Source organism: Streptopelia decaocto, assembly GCF_964273445.1.
Source record: "Streptopelia decaocto genome assembly, chromosome: 2".
Lineage (NCBI taxonomy): Eukaryota > Metazoa > Chordata > Aves > Columbiformes > Columbidae > Streptopelia > Streptopelia decaocto.
The window spans coordinates 145,566,904-145,587,795 of NC_138655.1; the positions used below are offsets into that span (position 1 = coordinate 145,566,904).

Consider the following 20,892-nt stretch of genomic DNA (forward strand, 5'->3'; position numbering starts at 1 on the left):
GAGAAGGAATACAAAGTTCCAGAATTTGGGATCTGGGCTCAAAAATGGTGCATTGCTGAACTGAGGGAAAGCAGACTACTGACCACGTTAAAACTAAAAGAGTATTTCATCCTTCCAGCTTAGATTTGAATTTAACCTTCGTTTTGCTGTTTGTATTGTTATCTGGGACCCATTGACCCATGGGTGATGTGCTCTGCTGACACCCACCTAAAATTTCTGTGGATACAAGAGGACTTTCTAAGACAGGGGCTTTCTATTGGAGACAGGACAAGGGAATATTTGCTTTCGTATACCTGTCTACACACAAGCGTTTATTCTCAGTCTGTTAAAATAAGAATGCTTCTTATAGGTCTATATCAAAGCTGGTGTTATACCATGAGCTTCAGAGAACATCATTATAATGGGTGGGTTTTGTAATATCAAACTGAGGCTGGCCATAGCTTTGTGTAGAAGAAGAGTTCAGCTTGCACAGGAAACAGCAGTCAAGCAGAACAGGGAAAAGTGGTTTATGATCAGTGGGGCACAGGAATAACCTTGTTGGATTAAGTGCAAACCTCAGGGAAAAATAATGGGCGGAGAGAAGCGTCATTAAATATCAAAAGTGATAATTTAGAGAGAGCCTTCCAAGGAATTTACAATCATGGCCAAACTCTCCAGCTCCAGAAGGCAATGGAGGAGTGAGATATGAGTCATCAAGGCTGCATTGGCTTTGGATGAAAAGTATGAATCTGGATTTGAGATAAGGGAAGCAGAAGAACAGAGGAAAGATTTTCATGTTGTCTGTTTAGAATACGATGGCTCCCTATAGGGAGGTGAATCACCAGCCCCCTGACCCTAGACCTCGAAGTGAGGGCTGAACTATAGGACAGTTACTACTCAGAATTAGGGCATTTTTTGCTCAAGGCTGATAGAGGTTGCAAGAAGCAGCGAATGTTCAGAGCAAAAAACAGGCATACCCTCATTGCTGATCTCTTTTTGGTATCCTACATGAGAAGCAGTAAGCAACTAGACAGGTATCAATTTATTAAGTGTATTGATGTTTTGTATTTGTTTTAGTTATAACCTTTTGTTTCTGATTTATTATCCCAAAAGTATAACTGTTATGTTTCCTTATAGGCCTTTAGAGGAAAATGTGAATAACCAACTGTGAAAACTTGGTTAAAAAAATAAACATCAATAAGTAATACAAAATATTTGTTTGTTTGCTTTTTAATACATTGCAAAATTCTGCTAGTTTGTTAATCGTTCAGGGAAACGTGTGTAGGTGAGAAGAGTGCTCCTCTACTCACAGCTACACCCTCCATGGGGATGAGGAACAGATCCAGCTTTTCTCCTCACCAAATGTTTTTGGAAATGCCTTATATTCTTGCAGGTTTTGGCAAGTTTTCTTAATCCCCTGGCTTACTGTGTGGCTCATTTTCCAGGCAAACTTTTGCAACACTTGCTGCCAAGTCAGAGATAAATGCAGAAGTAGTTGGCAGAACCAGGCGTCCAGAGGTAAAAGACCTGTGGGTATTTCAGCATATTCCTTGACAGCTTCTGGAAGGTCGTCTGCAGATAATGTTTGGTATTTCCAGTATTGCCCATGTGTAAAGCACAAAATTATCCTAGTGACAGGAAAAAAGGGTAGAGATGCGGTATGAAGAGAATTCTCTTTAATAGAGGTAAGACACTAAGGAAGTTAATTAGACTTTGCTCTAAATGCAGTTTAACCTGTGCTAATAGTAAAGAATGTTTTACTTTATGCTCAAAGCCAAGAAAATCTGGCCCTGAGAAAGTGCCCTCAAATTAATCGCACTGCATTATTTAATGGCTATAAAATTATCAGTCCCTTTGGTGTCTGTTAACAGGTTCCCCTGTAATTGCTGAGAGAAGTGATTGTAATTTTGTTGTTTAGCACGTTAATCAGGAGTGAAGTTTACTCTGTTCTAAAATGATATTCAGGTTACCGATGACAATTCCACTCTGCCATATAAAGATTTTTTTTTAAGTAGCCTGATTGTAGTCTGCACAGATATTTTTAGCAGTAATGAAAAATGTGTTTTAAATACTGTCGTTGCTGAGAACCTTTGAGTGTCCAAGCTACTCATCCTCTGAAGATTTCTGTAATAATCATCAGCTGACCTTGGACTCCGCAGATGTGTGACAACAGCTGATGATGAGTTTTTTTACTGCATCACCCACCCCGCTTCCCCAGTAACCTGCTTTCAAATCCTGCAAAAATCGCCTTTCTTCCTCTCTCTCAGTCTTCTAAGCAAGTACTGTGATTTGTATATATTTCTGATCTCCTCTTTTGCGTTTCTTTGCAAAACGCACCATTTCCACAAATTTATTTATTTTTTCACTAGCACTTGAATTTTTGTCACGTTTGTCCCATATCATGCTGATAATGTTGGTATCTTGGGAGCGATGGAGATCCAGAACGGAATCTTTTAGGGTTCCTCAGACATACAGCTGGGGAACTGAAATGGTTCACATTGCAAAAGGGTTAATTAGAAGTTAAAGACTCTGCAATCTCTTATATTTAATGAGTGTTGTCCGGCTGGAACTGGAGATGATTTGACATTAACTTTTTTGCTTGTTATTTGTCAGCAGTAACAAACATCCTAACAAAAAACCAAAACGTGAATAACTTGATTCATTTTCTGAGTGTTTTGACTGAGATTAATAAAAATTAAGATATTTTAACTTTAATAGTCACATGTAGCTTATAATTATCTGTATGAATGAGCTGAGACTCCTTACCATCAGTATTTAATCTGGTCCCACGGCTTAACAAGACCAGCATAATGAAAAATCACATTAAAAAGCAGTGGTGAGTTTTTAGCAAAGCTTCAAACTATTGAGACAAATGTTTTCCTGACAACTACCTATGTTCTGAGCCGAATCAGATCAGCTGTTGCTGTGCTTTGTTGGACTCAAAATTTAAACAATTCAGTGTCATTGTAACTACATTAGTGTTGGAAAAAGACATTTTAAAATAGAATTTAAACAAGAATCAACTCCACCAATGCACTTGGGAGGAGAAAAGCTACAGGGGCCTACCAGGTAACCCTGCAGTGTAAATTATGGAGTGGCCAGCCCTGTCTTGTCCTTTTGGAAGAAAATGTTTTATTTGAAGAGAAGCAGCTTATGAGTAGTAGTGACTTATGAGTAGTACTTACGAGTAGCTTATGAGGCTCGCTGCCTCCCGAGCTGCCGGGTGATGCACCAGGACCCTGGATATGTGGATGTGCCCACTGTTCGCTTCTGAGGCTGCAAACACACGAAATAAGAAAATATGACAGGTAAAAAACCTTTTCAGAGACAGAGCTGTCATTTACTTCAGCAGGCAGAATCTTAACTCTGACTTTTATCTTCTTCCGTTTACAGGGTGTTTCAGAAAGATGGACCCAGTTTGAAATCACACTGCTTTGAAATTGGGTCCATCTTTCTGAAACGCCCTGTGTTTTTATGAGTGAGTGTGCTTGACAACATTATCAACAGGACCAGAAAGGAGCTCTCGGGGTCTTGCAGGACACCAGCCTGCTCCAGCTGCCATCATGTGCCAGGCACAAAATAACTCTTCTGTACGTAGCATTTTCTATTAATTCCCTACATGCTTCCAGAAACCAGAGCAAAGAAACGTGGGCTTATTTGTATTATTTTTGTTCTGTTTTTTCTCTTTGACGTTGTTCTTATTCCATGCTTTGATCAAGGAGGTGATTTTAGCCAAGGGAAATGTCCCCATTGCTCTCTGCATGCAGAAATACAGATTTTTGAAAGAAGCTCTTTGGAAAACTTGAAAGTCTGGCTGCATTTTTGGTCCTTTTTATTTTCTTTTTTAATTCTAGAAATACTGTTTTAACCCCTCTGCTCCAGAATGCCATGTGCCAGATTTATTTGGTGGTTTATCTAAATTTCTAAATTGCGTGTAGGACATGATGCCACATGCTTTCTCTTTTAAACTACTAGGTCCTTTTTGCCTTGTTCTTCCCTTCTGTTTTCTGGTGTGGATGTAACACCAGCCTTGTGTTTCTGCTGAATACTTGGTCGCTTTATTTCTGGCTAATCAGATCTGGTGAAGGGCTTTGCTTCTCTTATGCCAGGAGATTTGGCTCAGACTTCCAAAACAGTTGCACAGGTTATTTGAAGGATTTCTTTTCTTCCCAACAGATATATTCTTTATCACAATAGATTTTTCCAAATTTATCCTTTACAACAAGCAGCATAAAAATTAAATCAATGCAAAGTTTTTTAACTGGTTTAGATGATGTATCTGTGTTTATTCAGGACCTGTTTATTTAGAAATAATTTCAAGATAAATATTAATTTAATATCTTATTTTTTGAGCTGACAGCATAATTTTAAATATATTATGTTAAACTTGGGAGTCACTACATTATACAAATATTGTGAAGCTGAAAGTATGAACTTGCAAACCAGGGAACAAACAGCTGGAATAAATGTGCTGTGTGAATTATACAGACGCAAAGATTATGATAAAGCTGTTCCAAATTGTAAACAAGCCATCTATAAGTACTAATGGCTGGAGGTTAAAGCGATGCAAATTCCCTTTAGGAGTGTGATGTCTGGAAGGGCACATCAGAGGAAGGCTCACCCCATGGCCATCCGCATCTTCCACTGTTTGCCTCGACACTTGCCACTGGGCACGTAAGAGACGTGATACAAGCATAAATGGAGCTTCTGGTCTAACCTAAGGTAGCTGCCCATAGGAATTAAATAAAGCATGACTTTTAAAAAGCTGATGGCCCCTAATGAAGAAAAATTACTCAGGAATATGGTGGTTTTATTCACACAGCTTTGCTTTCACATTTATAATGAAATCTGAAACCAGGTCAGTTTTATCCTTACTTTTTTTTTTGCTTATGAGGAGGTGGATATTTTTCACACATCTACTTTTTTTTCAGTGCTAAGTTCTATATGGATCAAATCTTAAGTAACTTGGCAGCAGATTAATATTTTACTGGCTGTGTGTACACAGTCTGTTGAGGGACCCCGCTCTTGGCTCGTGGCCGCTCTGTGGGCTCCCGCAGCTGAGCCGGGGGGCAGCTTTGCCGGGCTGGCTGAGGCTCTGGGGTTCCACTGGGGTCACTGGAACCAGGGGCCACTTGCCAAGGCAAGGACAAAAGTGGCTTGTGTGTGCCCGCCCTGTGTTATGCGGATTCACCCACCGGCAGCCAGGAAAAGTCTGTATCTGATAAAAGAAACTTGATGAGATAAATCTGGACTTTGCTAAACTCCTTCTGTACATCAGCGAACTCTTACTCTGTTTATTTATTACCTTTTTTGCCATGATATTTACCACTGTTGATTAATGTAATATTAACTATTAAATTATTTGTAAGAATAAAGGAATGTTTTCTTTCCAGGAAAAGTGTTTTCTCTGGTTTTGACCACATGTTATTTAGTGTTCTTCCCTGCCTCACTACTGCAATTTCTTAAAAAAAGTCAGGCTGTAAATAGTTCTGTTTCCATGCATTGTTGAGCACAGTGGAATTTCAGAGTTTGAAACTGCATCTAGAGGGACCTAGGCCTGCTTTGTCTCCTCTCCTTCCTTCCTTTCAATGTGGGATTATGTGGACTGCAAGAAACAGAATTCAACAGATGGTTTGTAAGGTGTGCATTACAGCTGCCAAAGACTGGAAACAAGGATAATATCCTAGACCAAGGAAAGATAACAGTGTTTGAAAAATTTTGTTCACTTTCAATTTCTAGACTCATCAGCAATAATAAAATGAAATTTACAGACTTTTATTTGGTGTGAATATTGAATGTATGGGAAAGGATCATCAGTAAAGGATTTATTTTAATGCAGTATAGATTTCATGAGCCTGTGGCACATTTTGTATGAAGAATTTTTTCAGTGAGAATGTGCTATGGATATGGTACTGGGGGTACTGAGGTGTTTGCGGATTTCAGTAGAAGCTACTTCTTTTCTTCCTTGCCTTCAAAAATAAAATGTGGTCTCTATAGCAGCACGTACCTCCCATTACAAAGCAAGAAGCCAGAAAGGCAGAAGAGAATTTTCCCCTGAAAGGTTCTTTTTACTACTTTATCTACTTTTCTGTGCTCGGCTAAAGAGGTTTTGCTGTCATTGGACTTGCACACACACATCCCACTTCGATTTCTTCCGTCCTCCACTTTGTCACCAGTCACGTTTCTGTAGGGTGAAGATGAAGTGTGAAGAAAAACGACTTGTGCCTTCTCTTTCCCGTTTTTTCTTGCTTTCATGTTTATACAAAGGCTGAATGAATTTTCAGTGTCCTTGCATGCCAGTTTCCTGCTTACTAGTTGTTTTCCAATAGCACTTGCAGACCTGCCCTGCATGCACAGACATCAGATTGGCAAAGGGCGTGAGAAAAGACGATGCCGTCTGGGGCACTGAGGCAAAGAAAAGCAAAATGGCATTCCCAACATCAGGCAGAATTATGTCACAAAGCTGAAATTTGAGATTAAAAAATTGAGTTTTTCTGAAGTGTCAGTGCAGACTGTCCTTTCTTGGTTTGCATTTGATTTTTGAAGATCTTTTTTACTAAACCCTGTCCTCTGCATCTTCCTCCTGGTCACAGGCAGTTAGAGACTGAAGCATGTTTTAAAGTCAGACAGTCACAAGCAAGTGAAATGTAAGGAAGTGAGAGAACAGAGGGTATTTTAGTTAAATCATTCTGTTGCTCAGTGAGGAACTACTAGTGTCTAATTCCTGTTCCTGGAGGCATGTTGCGATAGGTACACCTTTACTGATAGGAAAGGCATCTAGTACAGTAGCCTGCTTTGATCTGATAAAGTAAAATAAGCTATGCTGGGGGAAAATACTTTTACTGGTGTTTCTACCTTTATACTGCCCCACTGTTTCTTCCCTCTGTACTAGGCAGAATCTATTTGTTGTACAGAAATGGACTGACAGGAGGTGTTCTGTCACTATATTAAATTTGCTGTGGCAATCCTGATGTCAAAATTAAGCAAAAGTGAAGTTGAGTTAAAACAAAACCTTTTCACGTGTTACTTCCCCAAAAAGGGACAAGAGAGCTTAGAAGTATGGGGATCCCACTGGTGCAGGTTTGCTCTCTTTCGCCTAGGTCAGACTTAGTTCTGCAGCCATTTTCTCTAACCAGTTGTTGCCTCTGTTTTGGTTGGGTCAATCTCTACTCCGTGGTTGCCAGAGCGGCAGCAAAGGTTGGTGGCTTGGCTGCAGGTGTACGTGTTCTCCCTCATATAGTGTGAGCTGCAGCCATCTGAACCGACCTGCTCTGCTGGGGAAGAGTGCTGGAAACTCCCCAGGAAGAAACACAGCCAAACACAGCCGTCCGATGTCCCACCTGTGGCCGGAGTATAACGATCAGATTTGGCACTTGGTCGGTTTTAAGTGGGACAGACTTGATTGTAGCTGCCTTTGCTGTTTGCTGATGATGAGCAACAAGGCAAAAAACGGAGTGATATATGACTATGGGAAAAGTCGCTGAGAAAATCCTGTCAGGCTGCAAGGGATGCCTGTTTATTCTTAGAAGTGTGCTCACAATGTCTTGTAATGTTTTTGTGCTTGAATGTACTTCTGACTTTCTCACTGTATGATCATCTGCATGATTTTTCTTTTTTTCCTTTCTCACAGTGCATGCCAATTAAAGGCCTTGGATTTGTGCTCGGAGCCTACAAATGTATTTGCAAGGCTGGATTCTATCATCCCAGCATCTTCTCAGTGAACAGCTTTCAGAGTAAGTGCCTTCGCTTGAGTTCAAAAAAAAGAAAAAACAGAGCTAGCATTAATAATGCAGGGCTTCTTTTTATCCTCGTCAGGGTTATACAGTAAAATTGCAGTGGTTTGCAACTCTTGGATTATATAATCACTTAAGGAGTTCTAGCCCTTTGGTTTGTCATTCTTGATACTCTTGAGGATCCTGTAAAACATACCCACTTGAAGAATATTTGATTTATAAATAAATTTTAAAAACATCTTGCTGTGAGGAAACAGAGATTTCTGGCATCTGTGCTTGAGCACAAGTACTGAGAAAATTAATCTAATGATTTTCTCTATGGTCAGGGCAAACTAGAATGTCCTAGCCTCTGGCTTTCCTGCAAGTTTTAATTGCTTTCGTTTTAATTCATTTGCAAAGGAGAATCCAAAGGAGCATCCAAACTCTTATACTTGCTGAGATATTAAATACTTTGATCTATGTCATGGGTTGATCTGTTTTTTATTGATTTGATCTGTTTTGCATATAGATTGGCCAAGGTATCTCACCCCTAACTCAGTATATCTCATATATATGTATATATGAGGGGTATCTATATATATGTATCATGTCTCCTTTATATATATGTAGCATAAGTAGCACAGTGTGTTTGTTCCACAGTTTACCTGGTGAGTATTTGTTTCCCTTCTCTTTTCATATTGTAGAGTGTCACAGAAGGCAGCCTTGTGATTGTGCTTTTTTCTCTGGGCTCTGTGAATTTTTTGATAAAGTAAGGATGGTGTTTGGGTTTTCTTACAGTGCAGTGAGTTAAGGTGCAGTCAGGATTTAACTCTTTGAATGAGAATATAAAAAAATAATTCTTAGATTTTTGTCATACCAAATGCCACAGAACACACAAAAATAATATGGCTAGAGATCATAACAGCATTGATCGTTAGGGATGAGATTCATTTTATCTCATGTCAACTGTCTAAACTGTATATGCTTGGTATGTATATAGGTTTCAACTGTAGTCAGCAGCGAGAGCTTGGCTCCCCTGGAGGGTAATTCTGCTCCTTTAGAAAGGCAGAATTTGTCCTTGGATGGCAAATAACCTCCTGTAGAAGGAGGAGCCTATGTAGCTACCTTAGATTGGATATTTAGCTTCTAAATAGCTAACATAGAGTGAAATTGGTCTCATGAAAGGGTTTGCAATGCTGATATTTTAGGGCATGTAATTACATGATTTGGGGCCACTTTGATTTGAGCGTGTGTTACTGTGAGCCAACATAAACATGAGTTTTGAAACAGTCAGTAATAAAGAACTGCTTTGATTCATCCAGATGCAGCTCGATCTGCAAAGTTCTATAGGTGGTTTCAAAAAGTGAACAGTGAGGCAGCTACTGTGAGGCTGGAAATGACTGTGAAGTAGTGGGAGGAAAACCAGTGGTTCAAGGGAACTTGGCCCTGTCACCCAGCTGCATTCCTTAAAAAGAATAAAGGAAAAGATGATGTGGTTAAAATGACTGTAGTATGTATTTGGAGGTTTAAAATGATGCTAATTCTAGACATGAATCCTGCAAGCAGTTTTGACAGAAACAACATGACCTGAAGATTTCTTTCTGGAGATAAGTTGGTGAAGTTTGATCATAAAAGAGATGAAACTGAATAAAATGTTAATAATTTAGAAAGTAATCCTAGTGGAAGAAACTAAAGAGGCAGAAAAGATTTACAGGTTTCAAGATGAGATGTAAGTAAGCAGATAGATAGAAAAACATGACCAGTTTTGTACTTCTGTGGATTGAAAAATTGGATCGAGTTTGTTGCGTCTTGAAATGGGAGCATTTCTCAATGATACTGGGATTCTGCCCCAAGCAGTATATGGTTAACTACAGTTGCATGGCTGACATTTCGGCTGTTCCCTTACAGAATAGGAAGACAGGTAGGAGAACGTTTACCTCCCAAGGCTGAGTTTGTTCTTCAGAACTGATAGTGCCAAAATACATAAAATCTTACTGTTTTTTCTGCATTAATGAGGACTCTGGGTACTAGTGGGACATAGAGTTATTGCCACACTTCAAGGGTATTTTTTGACGACAGAAATTGATTTCAGAAAAAAGATGTATTTCATGTATGCAAATTACATTCAGCTCTAAGTGTTTGAATACTTGATTATGCACTTTCTCCTAATGGCTCATTTTTAGTTAGCACTGTTTGTATAGGTAGAATAGACTAACTGCTGACTACATACATTTAACATTTTTGTAATGCCCTTCTCCAAAGCACGTATGTTCTCTGCCTCCTGGGGTAAGCAGGTTTGCCCTGAAAGATCCTTAGTAGAACAATGGTGCTTTGTTCAACCTAAAAGTTCATTCTTTACAAATGCATCATCCATGTATTGCAGAGATTCTGCTCAGCTATTCCTGTTTGGATGTGGAACCTGCCCTAAGAAAAAGGTGCATGTGCCAGAAGTGTCTCTTGTGTCTGGATATGGGACTTTACTGTCTCTAATCTTGCTTTGATCACATACATCCCAAGAGGGGTTTCCAGTTCAAAAGGAACTCCATTTTTTTCACACCTGCCCTTCAGCTTTGGTTCTTCAACAGAACTCACACATCCAGTTATTTGTACATATGAAGACTGTCAGGGACTTCAGCGATCCCTTGCTGGGGTGAGGGGTGTGACCATAGCTCATCACCAGGTTTCGAAGCTGGCAGGTCCAGTTACATTCACACACACTGAGCTACTTCAGCATCACTTATGCTACTGGTGTTGTTCCTAATTTATACTATAACAGAACAGGAGCAGAATAAGTCTTTTGTTCTGCTCAGCGCTCAGTATGCTCTGTGCTCTCTGTGTTCATCTGCTGAGTTTTGACTGAGGTCTGGGATGAATTTCTTAGGGATGGCAGCGATCCGTGCCCTGGCGCTTGGTGGTGTGTGGTGCTGTTCTCTGCAGCTGTTGAGACACCCCTCATGTAGCAGAGTGTGCTCAGGAGATCCAAAGCTGATGAAGAGTTACCCTCAGGAGACCATTTAAAAACAGATGGGCTGGTAGACAGAAAAATAACACTGGGATAGAAGAGGAAAGACCTAGGAAAAAATAATGTCGTAAAGTGGACATAGCTGAAGCATTTAAGCTTTTTGTTGTATTTTTCAGCAGTCAAGCGTTTTCTCTATTATACTTCATATTAGTTCCACCAATTCTTTGTTCTTTTCTCATGCCATTTTATCCTTTTTTTTTTTTTTGTTTGGTTTGTTTTGTTTTGCTGCATTTTTTTTCTTTTCTTTTTTTCCTTGAGGACAGTACTTTTTTACACCTTCTTCACCCTCAGTTTGAACTCCTGCAGCACAGTCAGTCTGTCAGCATTTGCTTCCATCTCATTTGTGTCAGTGCTAAACCCACGGCTGCCTTACATCGAGCAGAATTGGTTTCTTCTCCATCTATCTTACCAGTGTCTAAATCTTTTGGGGAGGAAACCCGTATTTTTTTCAGTGGAGGAAGTAATCCAAAGAACTGCTGAGATAGGAGAAGGCATGGCTCAGTGCTGTAAGGGGCAGTAATGTCGTGCTTGGCTTGGACCGTCTGTGCTTTGAATTGATGTTACATTGTGGTGAGGGGACAGGGCCAGACATAAAGGACAGAAATGTTCACCTGTGCAGGGGGCAGCAGTGCCCTGAGACATGTAGTCAGGGGTGGACAAACAAGCTCCCAGTCAGTGGTAAATACCATGATTAATTCCGTCCCAATAACTTCTTTTAGAAGGTCTGGAAAAAGTTCTTTCTTTTTGTCAAGGAGAAAAAAAAAAAAGATGTGGATTGTAAATAATTCTTTATTACCCTGTGTAAAATCTCAAGCAGATCCATTTTTTTTTTAATCTTTCTTGTATTGGCTGTAATGGAGAATCATTTCAAAGCCGGAAGATATTCACCAGATAATCAGCTAGCAGTGGAAGTTGATGGTCATCCTTTTTATACAGCAGACAGCATGACACCAGACATATCTATGCAAAGGCTTGCTGTTGTATTATGAACTCATATCCTTGGGATGTTCACTGCAACATGCAACCATTTATCGGTTATTATCCCTGTAGTATGTGACAGGCACACACGTGAAGAAACTTCTGTGCATGACTCAGATAAGAAAATGCTTGATAAAATGGATTATATTTGCAACACCTTTCAAGGTTGAGCATTTCAGAAATAAGGTAAGAATATCAAGTTTAGGACATGCAAAATTGTGAAGCCATATTCATAAAATATTTATGACTTAAGTGAACTCATAACTTTACAGTTTAAATTATATTTTTTACACTGAAATAATTTATTTAGTTACCACAGTAAAAAAACATATTAACAAATGTCTCATGTGTGACTCACAAATGTGAAGTTTTAAAGAGATTAAGTAAATTTTTTTGGAGATGGGCTAATTGAAGCGTGACTCTTTCCAGAAATGATAAAGGAACAGGTGGGTGGTGGAAAAGCAGGTTGACATGAGTGCAAATGTTGAGGAAATGAAGTGGGAAACTCGGTCAGTAGATAGCGCACTCTTGATTTGGAGATGGAGGTGGGAGATGGGAGACTCTGACTTCTGTCTCTGACAGAGGACGGTGTGGGTCCATTGCTCTAGCAGTAATTTAGAAAACAGAGATCTAATGTTAGATATGGAGAAAGTGCTTTCTGGCAAAGCTCTTGGAATGATAATGGGCTGAGGTCCATGGGTGTTTGCTCTGATAATAAGTTCCAGTCCTAGGATATTTTCAAGATCAGTGTTCCTTAGAGGTTTTCCGCCTTCTTGGGGTGCCCAAGCATGGTCATTTTCCACCATTTCCATTCATGCCTCCCATAGTCTGGGTCAAAAAGACACAAGATCTGTTCTTGCTGTCTGCTTGTATCTAAGAAAATCTGGCTATCACATGAGTCAGCACCATGCTACTATATTCAGGTTTCCAACATCTTTGCTTGGAATAAAGCACCGAAGAGAAATCCACAATTTTCTTGAGAAATACCAGCCTGTTCTCTGCTCACTGAGATGCGGGAGTGAAGGATCCTGCACTGAGGATGAGGAGCCCAGGGCTGCTGGAATGGCATGCCAAATTAACAGGCTTGGGTGTACAGCCTCTTTGTCCCTTTCCCAGGCTTTGCCTGTCAGCAGATGTGTGCACATCTGTACATAGATTTGAGAAATAATTCCCCTTGCAGATAACCTAGCTTCAAATGTTTCAAGCTAGAGGTCTGAAGAGAGTTTCATAAGCCAATCTGCATGTGCAACATTGGTGGAATAGGCTGTCTCTTGAATTAAGACTTAACAATGTGTGATTTACTGCTTTCATTGGTAGAGGAGGAGCATTTTGATCAAAGATGTTGGAGCAATTCTCTAGTCTTGTGAAAAGTGAGAGAACATATCATACGTTTTAACACACCATTGATGTGGCTGCAGCCACATTCTCTTATTTCTGGAAGCTCCTAAGCCTGTCTTGCTTATATTAAACATATTCAGCAAAGTCAGTTTTCCTTCTTATTTAACCATATTCTTCTTTTCCCATTAATTACCAGTAGAGTAAGCAGTGTTAGAGGAGGTTATAGGTTCATAGATCAGAAAAGGTAGGAATCATCCTGTGTGCTCTGTTTGTGGGTTCACTTTGATGGACAAGATGTCAGCTCAAGAATCATTGGTTTTCACAGACAAAATATTAACTTACCAGTAAGTTTTCCGGATTTCCTAGTGTGACTGTGTGAATAATGGAAAATTATACTTGGTGTAAGTGCCCTGGTTTTGCTTTGGGGACAGAGTAGTGCAATCACGCAACAACATGCCAAACAAATGTTAATTAAGAGGAGTTTTATCTAATTAGAAGCTAATTAATTCACTAGATAGCATCTTTATGAAATTTAGGAACAATCTGAAATAAGATCAGAACTTGTACTGTGAACATTAAGTAGTTAATGGGTCTGCTCTTCATGTGTCTGTAAAATCCTTTCCTTTTTCCCACATCTTTGATGTAATTTTACCGATTCAGAAGTCTCCTTCCAAGAATTTCCTGTGCAGATCTAGCCCACTTAAATACAATGGGAAAGTGTCTGGGGTTCAATAAGCCCACTTGCCCTCATGTCTAGATTGGTCCGCGTTTTCTGAACGTGACAAGGGGACGGTGAAATGAGAAAAGCAGCCCTGGCAAGTCATTTTGTAGCCTAATGAGGGAGGCCAACGGGGTGGGAAAGGGAGTCAGCAGAGGGCTGGTTTGCTCCCGTGTGGATAAACTCCCCATCCTGTGCAGCTAAAGGTGTCTCCCCTCACCCTTCTGATACTTTCAGGAAAGGATGCAGAAAGTCGCTTGTCTGGGGCTGAATTGTCGGAGGAGATCTACAGCTGCCTGCCCTGCCGGGAAGGATGTTCTTCCTGCACGGACGACACTCCCTGCTATGCGCAGGAGGACAAGTATTTACGGCTGGCTATCATCTCCTTCCAAACGCTCTGTATGCTGCTGGACTTCATAAGCATGCTGGTAGTCTACCATTTTCGCAAGGCAAAGGTAAACACAGGTTTTACTTGAATATTCCTGCTCATTGTGTGGTACAGACTCATTTATATTAGGTGGATAGCTTCTCGTTTTGACAGTTGGTGTCTCAGGTAAGGAGCTCAGCTCAAGGAGAGGATAGGATTTCCAAGCAGCGATGCTTTGCTTTAGGCTTGGAGGTACCTAAATTGTTTATGTAGTTTTTGAAAAAAAAAGCCAAGGAAATTGTGTCTCCCAGTGCCATCTGGTTATGTTTCTAGATGGTCAGCAAAAATCAAGGAAATCTATTATGTTTGAAGTAATTTTGGAAAATCAGACCAATTACGCAGGTGTCTGAGGAGCCATGTGGGTGTTTATAGTCTTGAGATCTTCAAAGTCTCTGTTTTACTACTGTTGGGAATGATGTTTTGTTTCAATGTATTTGAGAGACTAGCTGGAAAATAATTATATCAAAGAGAAATAATTCAAGATAATTCTAGTTTCTAGAGAGTTTAAAATTCATTTTATGGTTAGGGATTTTTTTTTCCCTCTAAAGTATGCATATATTAAGGAGTATCTCTAAATTGCAGATGCAGGCTACGGTTATGTTTTATGTACTAACTTAATGAACTCTCTGCTTTTACCTCACTCAAAATTGTTTAACATGTAAGATCTCATGGAATCTCACTGTTGGCTCAGTGAATGCAGAATATTCTCTCAAACTTCCAATTTACTTAAAAAAAAAGAATTGAAGCTGGCACGTATTCACTACCTACATTTGGGAGACGTAGGTGTGCACACAGGATGCTACACTGTTGAAATTAATAGCTTCATCCACTTTCCATAAGTAGATAAGCATTTCCATTTTGGTTTTTGGAACACTTGATCCCACAGTCTCCCTGATCCTACAGTGTCTGTGTTACAAATGCGTGGCTCGTTTTGAAAGACTTTTAATATCCTGGCAGGAAATCACAGAATGAACAGTAACATTCTTTTTTTTTTTTTTAATTTTCTGTTTCTGACAGTCTTTAATGATATTGCATAAAATGATTCAAATTACAGATCTAATTGTATTTATAAAGCTTTTCATTATGAAAAGTCTGGTTTAGGCATCTGTTTAGCTGCCTAACATTAACTTAGCAGAACTTCATTCCAATTTTGTGAGGTTTTAGTCTGTATGGTAGTGTTACTTGCCTTTAATGTCATAGACAACATCATGAAAGAAGCATTCCTTGTGAGAAAAAAACTTTGCTCTCTAGACTTACAAAGTGAACAGAGTAGATTACTTCATATGCTGCTAAGTTTGGCTTGATTTTTTTTCATATTGAAATATTGATTGTTTTGTAAGAAATGTCTGTATTTTCCCATAAATAGTTTGAGATCAGAGATGAGTACATTTGCATACACTCTTGCACTTGTACACTTACATAGGTTCTGATATACGTATCCACCGCAGTTAAAAAAAGATACATCTTTATTAAACGTACTACAGAAGCCTTGCTAGTACCTGCTAGTAACAAAAAGTCCATTTTTACTTTTGTGATGATTAACCATTTCTTGAAAGTAGGCAATGAATAAAGAACAAGGTGGAATTTTAATATTTAATATCAAAGCAATACCAAAGAGGCATATGCATATCTTGCCTTGTTTCTAAAGAACTTTTCAGTCTTTATAAAAAAATTTTGAGCTTATTTTTTCCCAAATTACCTCTTACCATTAGAGATTGATCATGACATCTGAATGAGTGAGAACCTAGTATAAAACAAAACATTATTTTTTCCTGAAAGAAAAGTGATGCCTTTGAGACATTGCATTTCATTAAGTTGGACAGAGATGGATGAAATGATAATTTTGCTACCTTAGAAGAGAGGTGACTTGCTCTAAATTTGTGTCTCACAAGGAAAAGAGGAGAAAAAAGGAGACCAAAAAAGGTGATATGGTGATTAACAATCCTTTCCTGTATGATCAATGTGTTCAAGGAAGAGAAACTGATAAATAGATGTTCCATTGCTTTTCATGTCAATCAGAAGAGGGTTTTTTTCCATTCCTTCTATGCTCTTTATCTTGTTGGTACAGTATGATTTTGAAAAGAAACAGATCTTGTGTGATAACCATGAAATGAGAAGCTGTATAAGGACAAACATCCTGAGAACAATGAGTATGTGCATAAGAAAATGCTGGTTACATTGGATAATGGCAGAAATTTGGAGTGAATGAAGGAAACCAGTGTACTCTCTGCCAAGGGGTGAAAGTAGTGAAAGAACAGCTATTGAAATACATTCAATATATCTACATTTTCAGAATTTCAAACTGTTAGTGAAACAAACCTCAATTAGGTGAGTGTATCTGTCTGTGATTAAAGTTACTGTGTTAAACAGCTTATTTCCATTGCTCTGGGTGGGTGTCAGAGAAGAGCATTTTTTTTTATTGCCTTCTGTATGGCACTACGATATTCAAATAGTTTAAAAAAGTAATTTTAGATATAGCATTTTAACAGAAAGACCTATGTACTGCTGCCATATCAAGAAACAATCTTCAAAGTCTTTAAAAGAGCAAAAATGCTGAATTAAACCCCAGTACTGAGAAGAATGAAGATTAGATTTGTGGTGTTTTGGTACATTTGTTGATCAATAAAATGAGCTCAGTAAAATGGGAAGGCAAATGGGATCAGGTTACCACTCTACTAAAAATGTCTAAGGAACTAGGCTACTGGTAAATATTAACCAAAAAGCTACGGTCCTGGAAAGTTTAAGTCTGCCAACAGAAAGTGCCTTGAGAATACACCCCTGGCACCTTGATTGTCATATTATGAGTGTAATAATTGAGACAAAGAATGATAAAGTCCATAAGGACCTTTTAGATTGTGATGGAGGTGACAACCTTGGTCTCAAAAAAATCAGAATATCAGTAAGAGCAGATGCAGATTAGAAGTATTTTAGAGAAGAAATATCTCAGCTATTCAGATCATAGTGGTTACACATACGATGGCTAAGCAGCACGTACAATGGAAACTGCTGTGGAAGAGTCGCTCATTGGCTTAGAGTCATCAACAGTGCAGAATATATGCTAGGTCCAAGCCAGGTAATAAAAGAACAACTACTGGTAAAAGATCTCCTACTCCGCTCCCAAAGAACATAGCAATGAGAACAGAGATCTTTCCAACAGTGACTGCCGAAGTGTTGTTGATAGAATGTGACGATCTGTTTTTGGTTTTGACATTACCTTTATTACTGACCTAGGATGTAAAAATAATGATCTACAGGGAAACCTGGTAAATATCAACCAAAGAGGTTCCACGAGTGAAAGATCTTGACAAATTGAATGGTAATAAATAGGCAGAGCCTATAGCAAAGCCAGATGACTGGCTTCTAAAAGCCACGCTTCTTTTTAGAGGAACCTTTGCAAGTCTCTGAAGCTTTAAGTCTATTTTTTTAGAACTTCTAAAGGTCCCTCTGAAGAGTCCTCTTCAGACTTCCGAAAGAACTCCTCTACAAAACCACTGAATTATTTACTGTGGAGTAAGCTACTGCTTACATTAATAGCAGTAGAGGGGGAATGGAAGATCGGAAATGGGACATCTGTGTTTATAATGGTGACAAGAACTGAAGATCAGTAGGTCCAACTTACATACTTGCAAATTCATAGAAATGGTAATAAAAATGGGACTACTGGGTCTATGTTTAAATGTGGGAAGTGGGCTTTTGTGAGAACATGATGCCCTACAAATGTATTTGTAGTTCTGCGAAGGTGGATTATGAGCATGTGGATATGAAAGTACTTTTTCCAAGGTCCACCACTAGAAGCTCTTAAAAGTGATGATCTCAAGGGGCTAGGTGAGCTACACTTCTTGTAGGAAACAAAGAGATTACAGATGAAAAGACAGTGCAGGAAATATGGTATAAGGTCATGGAAGGCAGAGTGATGTTGACATGTTCAAAAATTTTGCTCATTCCTCTTAAGACATTACTAGGAGGCATTCAGGGGATCTCTCAAGTGGTTAAAAAAATCAAATAGGTGTTTTATACAACTTCTAGTTGCTTTATATCACTCAATGAGAAAAAAAAATATTGTGGATCCCAAAGTATAAATCAATTCAAATAGAGACTAGAATGCATCATGAAGGATATTTCCATTATTAGGTGTTTAAACACAGTGGTTGCGGTGAAACATCTGGTGCAAGAAGTCCATGATTTTTATTGTTGGAAACTGGGAGGATAGACCAGGAAGGATCACTCTCTGCTGCTCTTCAACAATGCAGCACAGGCCATGACCTGAGATAGGACACTAGTCTGAATCAGAAAGCTGTTCTTTTGTTCTCTTGGCAGAGTCATTCAGTTAGATTTCATGCCTCTTGAAAGCATTGTAGTTACTTATACAGACTTGCACATTTTATAAGTGGCAAAACAGAACTGAGCTCATTTGCCCAAGACACAGTTAATTCAAACTACCCCTGGTACCGCTGACCAAAATCTTGGCATTGCCAACCTGTAAATGAAACTGCAAATTGTGACTTCAAGCAGTAGTCAGCATTGGCAAACGGTACAGAATGGAACTGCAGAAAGATACTGTGAGAAAGCTCAGATCAATGTGGAGGAATTCATTTGAGGCTTTGTCAAACACAAGTGAAAGTGACTCAGCAGCCCTGAGATCAGCTCAGCAGCAATGTTATTGAACTGCAAGAGACATAACTGGAGAAAATCACAGGCAAAAAATGTGGCCCTTTGCTGAGAGAAGGGAGAACTCCAAAATGCTAAGAATAAAATAGATTTGGAAGAAGGCACAGAACAAGTAGCAGAAGCTAAACCACTAGTGAAAACCATTGTAGGGAAAGATGGAAAAAGATGAAAAATGTAACAGATAAAGCAGATGCTACTGCTATAATGGGAAAAGACAAAGCATTTCAGGAGAGTAAATGGAGGAAATATGCCAAACAAAGAAAAAAGGAAAAAATATTCACAGCTAATACCGAAGGGAAAGCAGATGTGCAGATCACTTCAAAGAAATCTGTAACTGCTCTAGACAGCCCTCATGCCAAGCAGTAGTGAAAGCCAAAAACCCCGAGCCTGGCATTAACACAAGCTGCAAGAGGCTGAAAATCTCCTGGGAGATGGAAATGGATGAAATCCCATCAGAAAAGCTGACGGCACCTGACAGCACCAGTTTAATAACACTGAGGGAGTTGTGCAATGAAGCCTGGGAAAAAGCGATTTTTCCTCAGTAGTGGAAATGTTGGAGTTTTATTAGGCTGCCCTGACAGGGTGATGGTGCTGAATAGTGCAGCTGGGGACATGCTGAGGTTTCTGCAGTGAACGAGAGAGAAAGGGGACTCTGGGTGCGAAACAAGGAACAGGCTCAGCTGAGGCTCTCGGCACTTTGGATGGACTAGATATGCGTCCTAGCAATTGTAGAGCAGTGTCTAGAGGAATAAGCTCCTTTTATTTCTTTGGTTTTCCGAAGGCTTTGACAGACTATGAGAGGATCTTGCAGAACAATTTTCAGCCCTATGGATTCAGATCTTCAAGGCTGTGTACAGTTGTGCAAAACATTCTCTTAAGTTGAACAACTAAGAAAGACATCAGCTCAAGGTGAACACTAGCAAACATCCTTGCATGCTGTGGGATTGTTATTGATTTGATAATGCAAACATTACTGCTAAAAACATGTCCAAAAAGTATGAGGCTAAGCTAGCAAAAGTAGCCGGCTAGGCAAGGATGGATGCTAAAACAAATATTCTCAAAAATGAGAAACTGAACAGTGATTTTGTAAGAAAAAACATCAACAAAACAGAAGAATTCATTGGTGTGTTACATGAACCAAAGGAGAGCTTTAAGAGGGACTGACCAATTGCGGTATTGATAACATGCAGTGTAAAGGTAGCAAAGCTACCAGAAAGAAGCAGAATGTTTGAATAAAAAATAAATAAACCCCAGATTTTTTTAAAAAAATTAAGTTAACGTGGGGTTTGAAGAGCTTAAGATCTGTGAGAGCCTTAGCGAGGAAACCAGCTGCATTGTAAACAATTTCTTATAAAAGTACCATACTGTGGAACATCAGCTGCAAAGAACCTCAAGAGCTCGTCAGTTATCAGGCTGCCTTTTCAAATGAATCAGAAGGAAGAGCTGAAAAGATCTGACCCAAAGCAGCATACCAGCTCAAACATGGAGAATACAACTGCTGTGGGGAATTGTAAGTGTCCTTAGGAACTGCTAAGAACCACCACTGGCAAAGGCACCAGAGATGCTGATCTCAGCCGTAGCGTGGAAGAAATTAATTGCTACTTTGGTGATGAAGGAGGGATGTAAATGTGACACCAGCCTGGACTCACACCAGACCCATTCAGAAGGGTCTTGTTTGCTGTGAATTCTCATTCAAATCAACACTAAAGGCCTCAGAGTCATTGCATCAAAGCCAAGGTACTTTCCCATCATCTTCCCTTGTCAAGCACTGTGGTGCTGGCAGGTTCTGAGTGGGCAGGGGAAGTGCAGGGCAAGAAACCTTCGGGGGATCTGGTATTTCTGTTTTCCTAATGTATCTGTGGCCAGCATCTCTGCATGTAAATCCAGCACATCAAGGGAAAATTGACAGTAGCCAGCACACTTGGAAAAGGTTGCTTTCGGCTCTGAAAAATAATGGAAAAATGTCTAGAGGAGTGTCTTCAAAATGGCAGTTCAGAACGGTGTTGTCATGGTGTTAACAATAATGAAGGCCTATAATAGATCCCTTTAA

General features: G+C 39.4%; 1 protein-coding gene across 1 annotated transcript in view; it reads left to right on the forward strand.

Annotated features, from left to right (window-relative positions):
* GPR158 (G protein-coupled receptor 158) overlaps positions 1-20,892 on the forward strand; it is a gene marked incomplete at its 5' end in the record, with an annotated part of 196,811 nt that overhangs the window by 76,258 nt on the left and 99,661 nt on the right. Inside the window, 2 exons of the mRNA XM_082045133.1 lie at positions 7,610-7,712; positions 13,985-14,202. Coding sequence (XP_081901259.1) covers positions 7,610-7,712; positions 13,985-14,202 — 321 coding nt within the window. The remainder of the gene's footprint in view (positions 1-7,609; positions 7,713-13,984; positions 14,203-20,892) is intronic.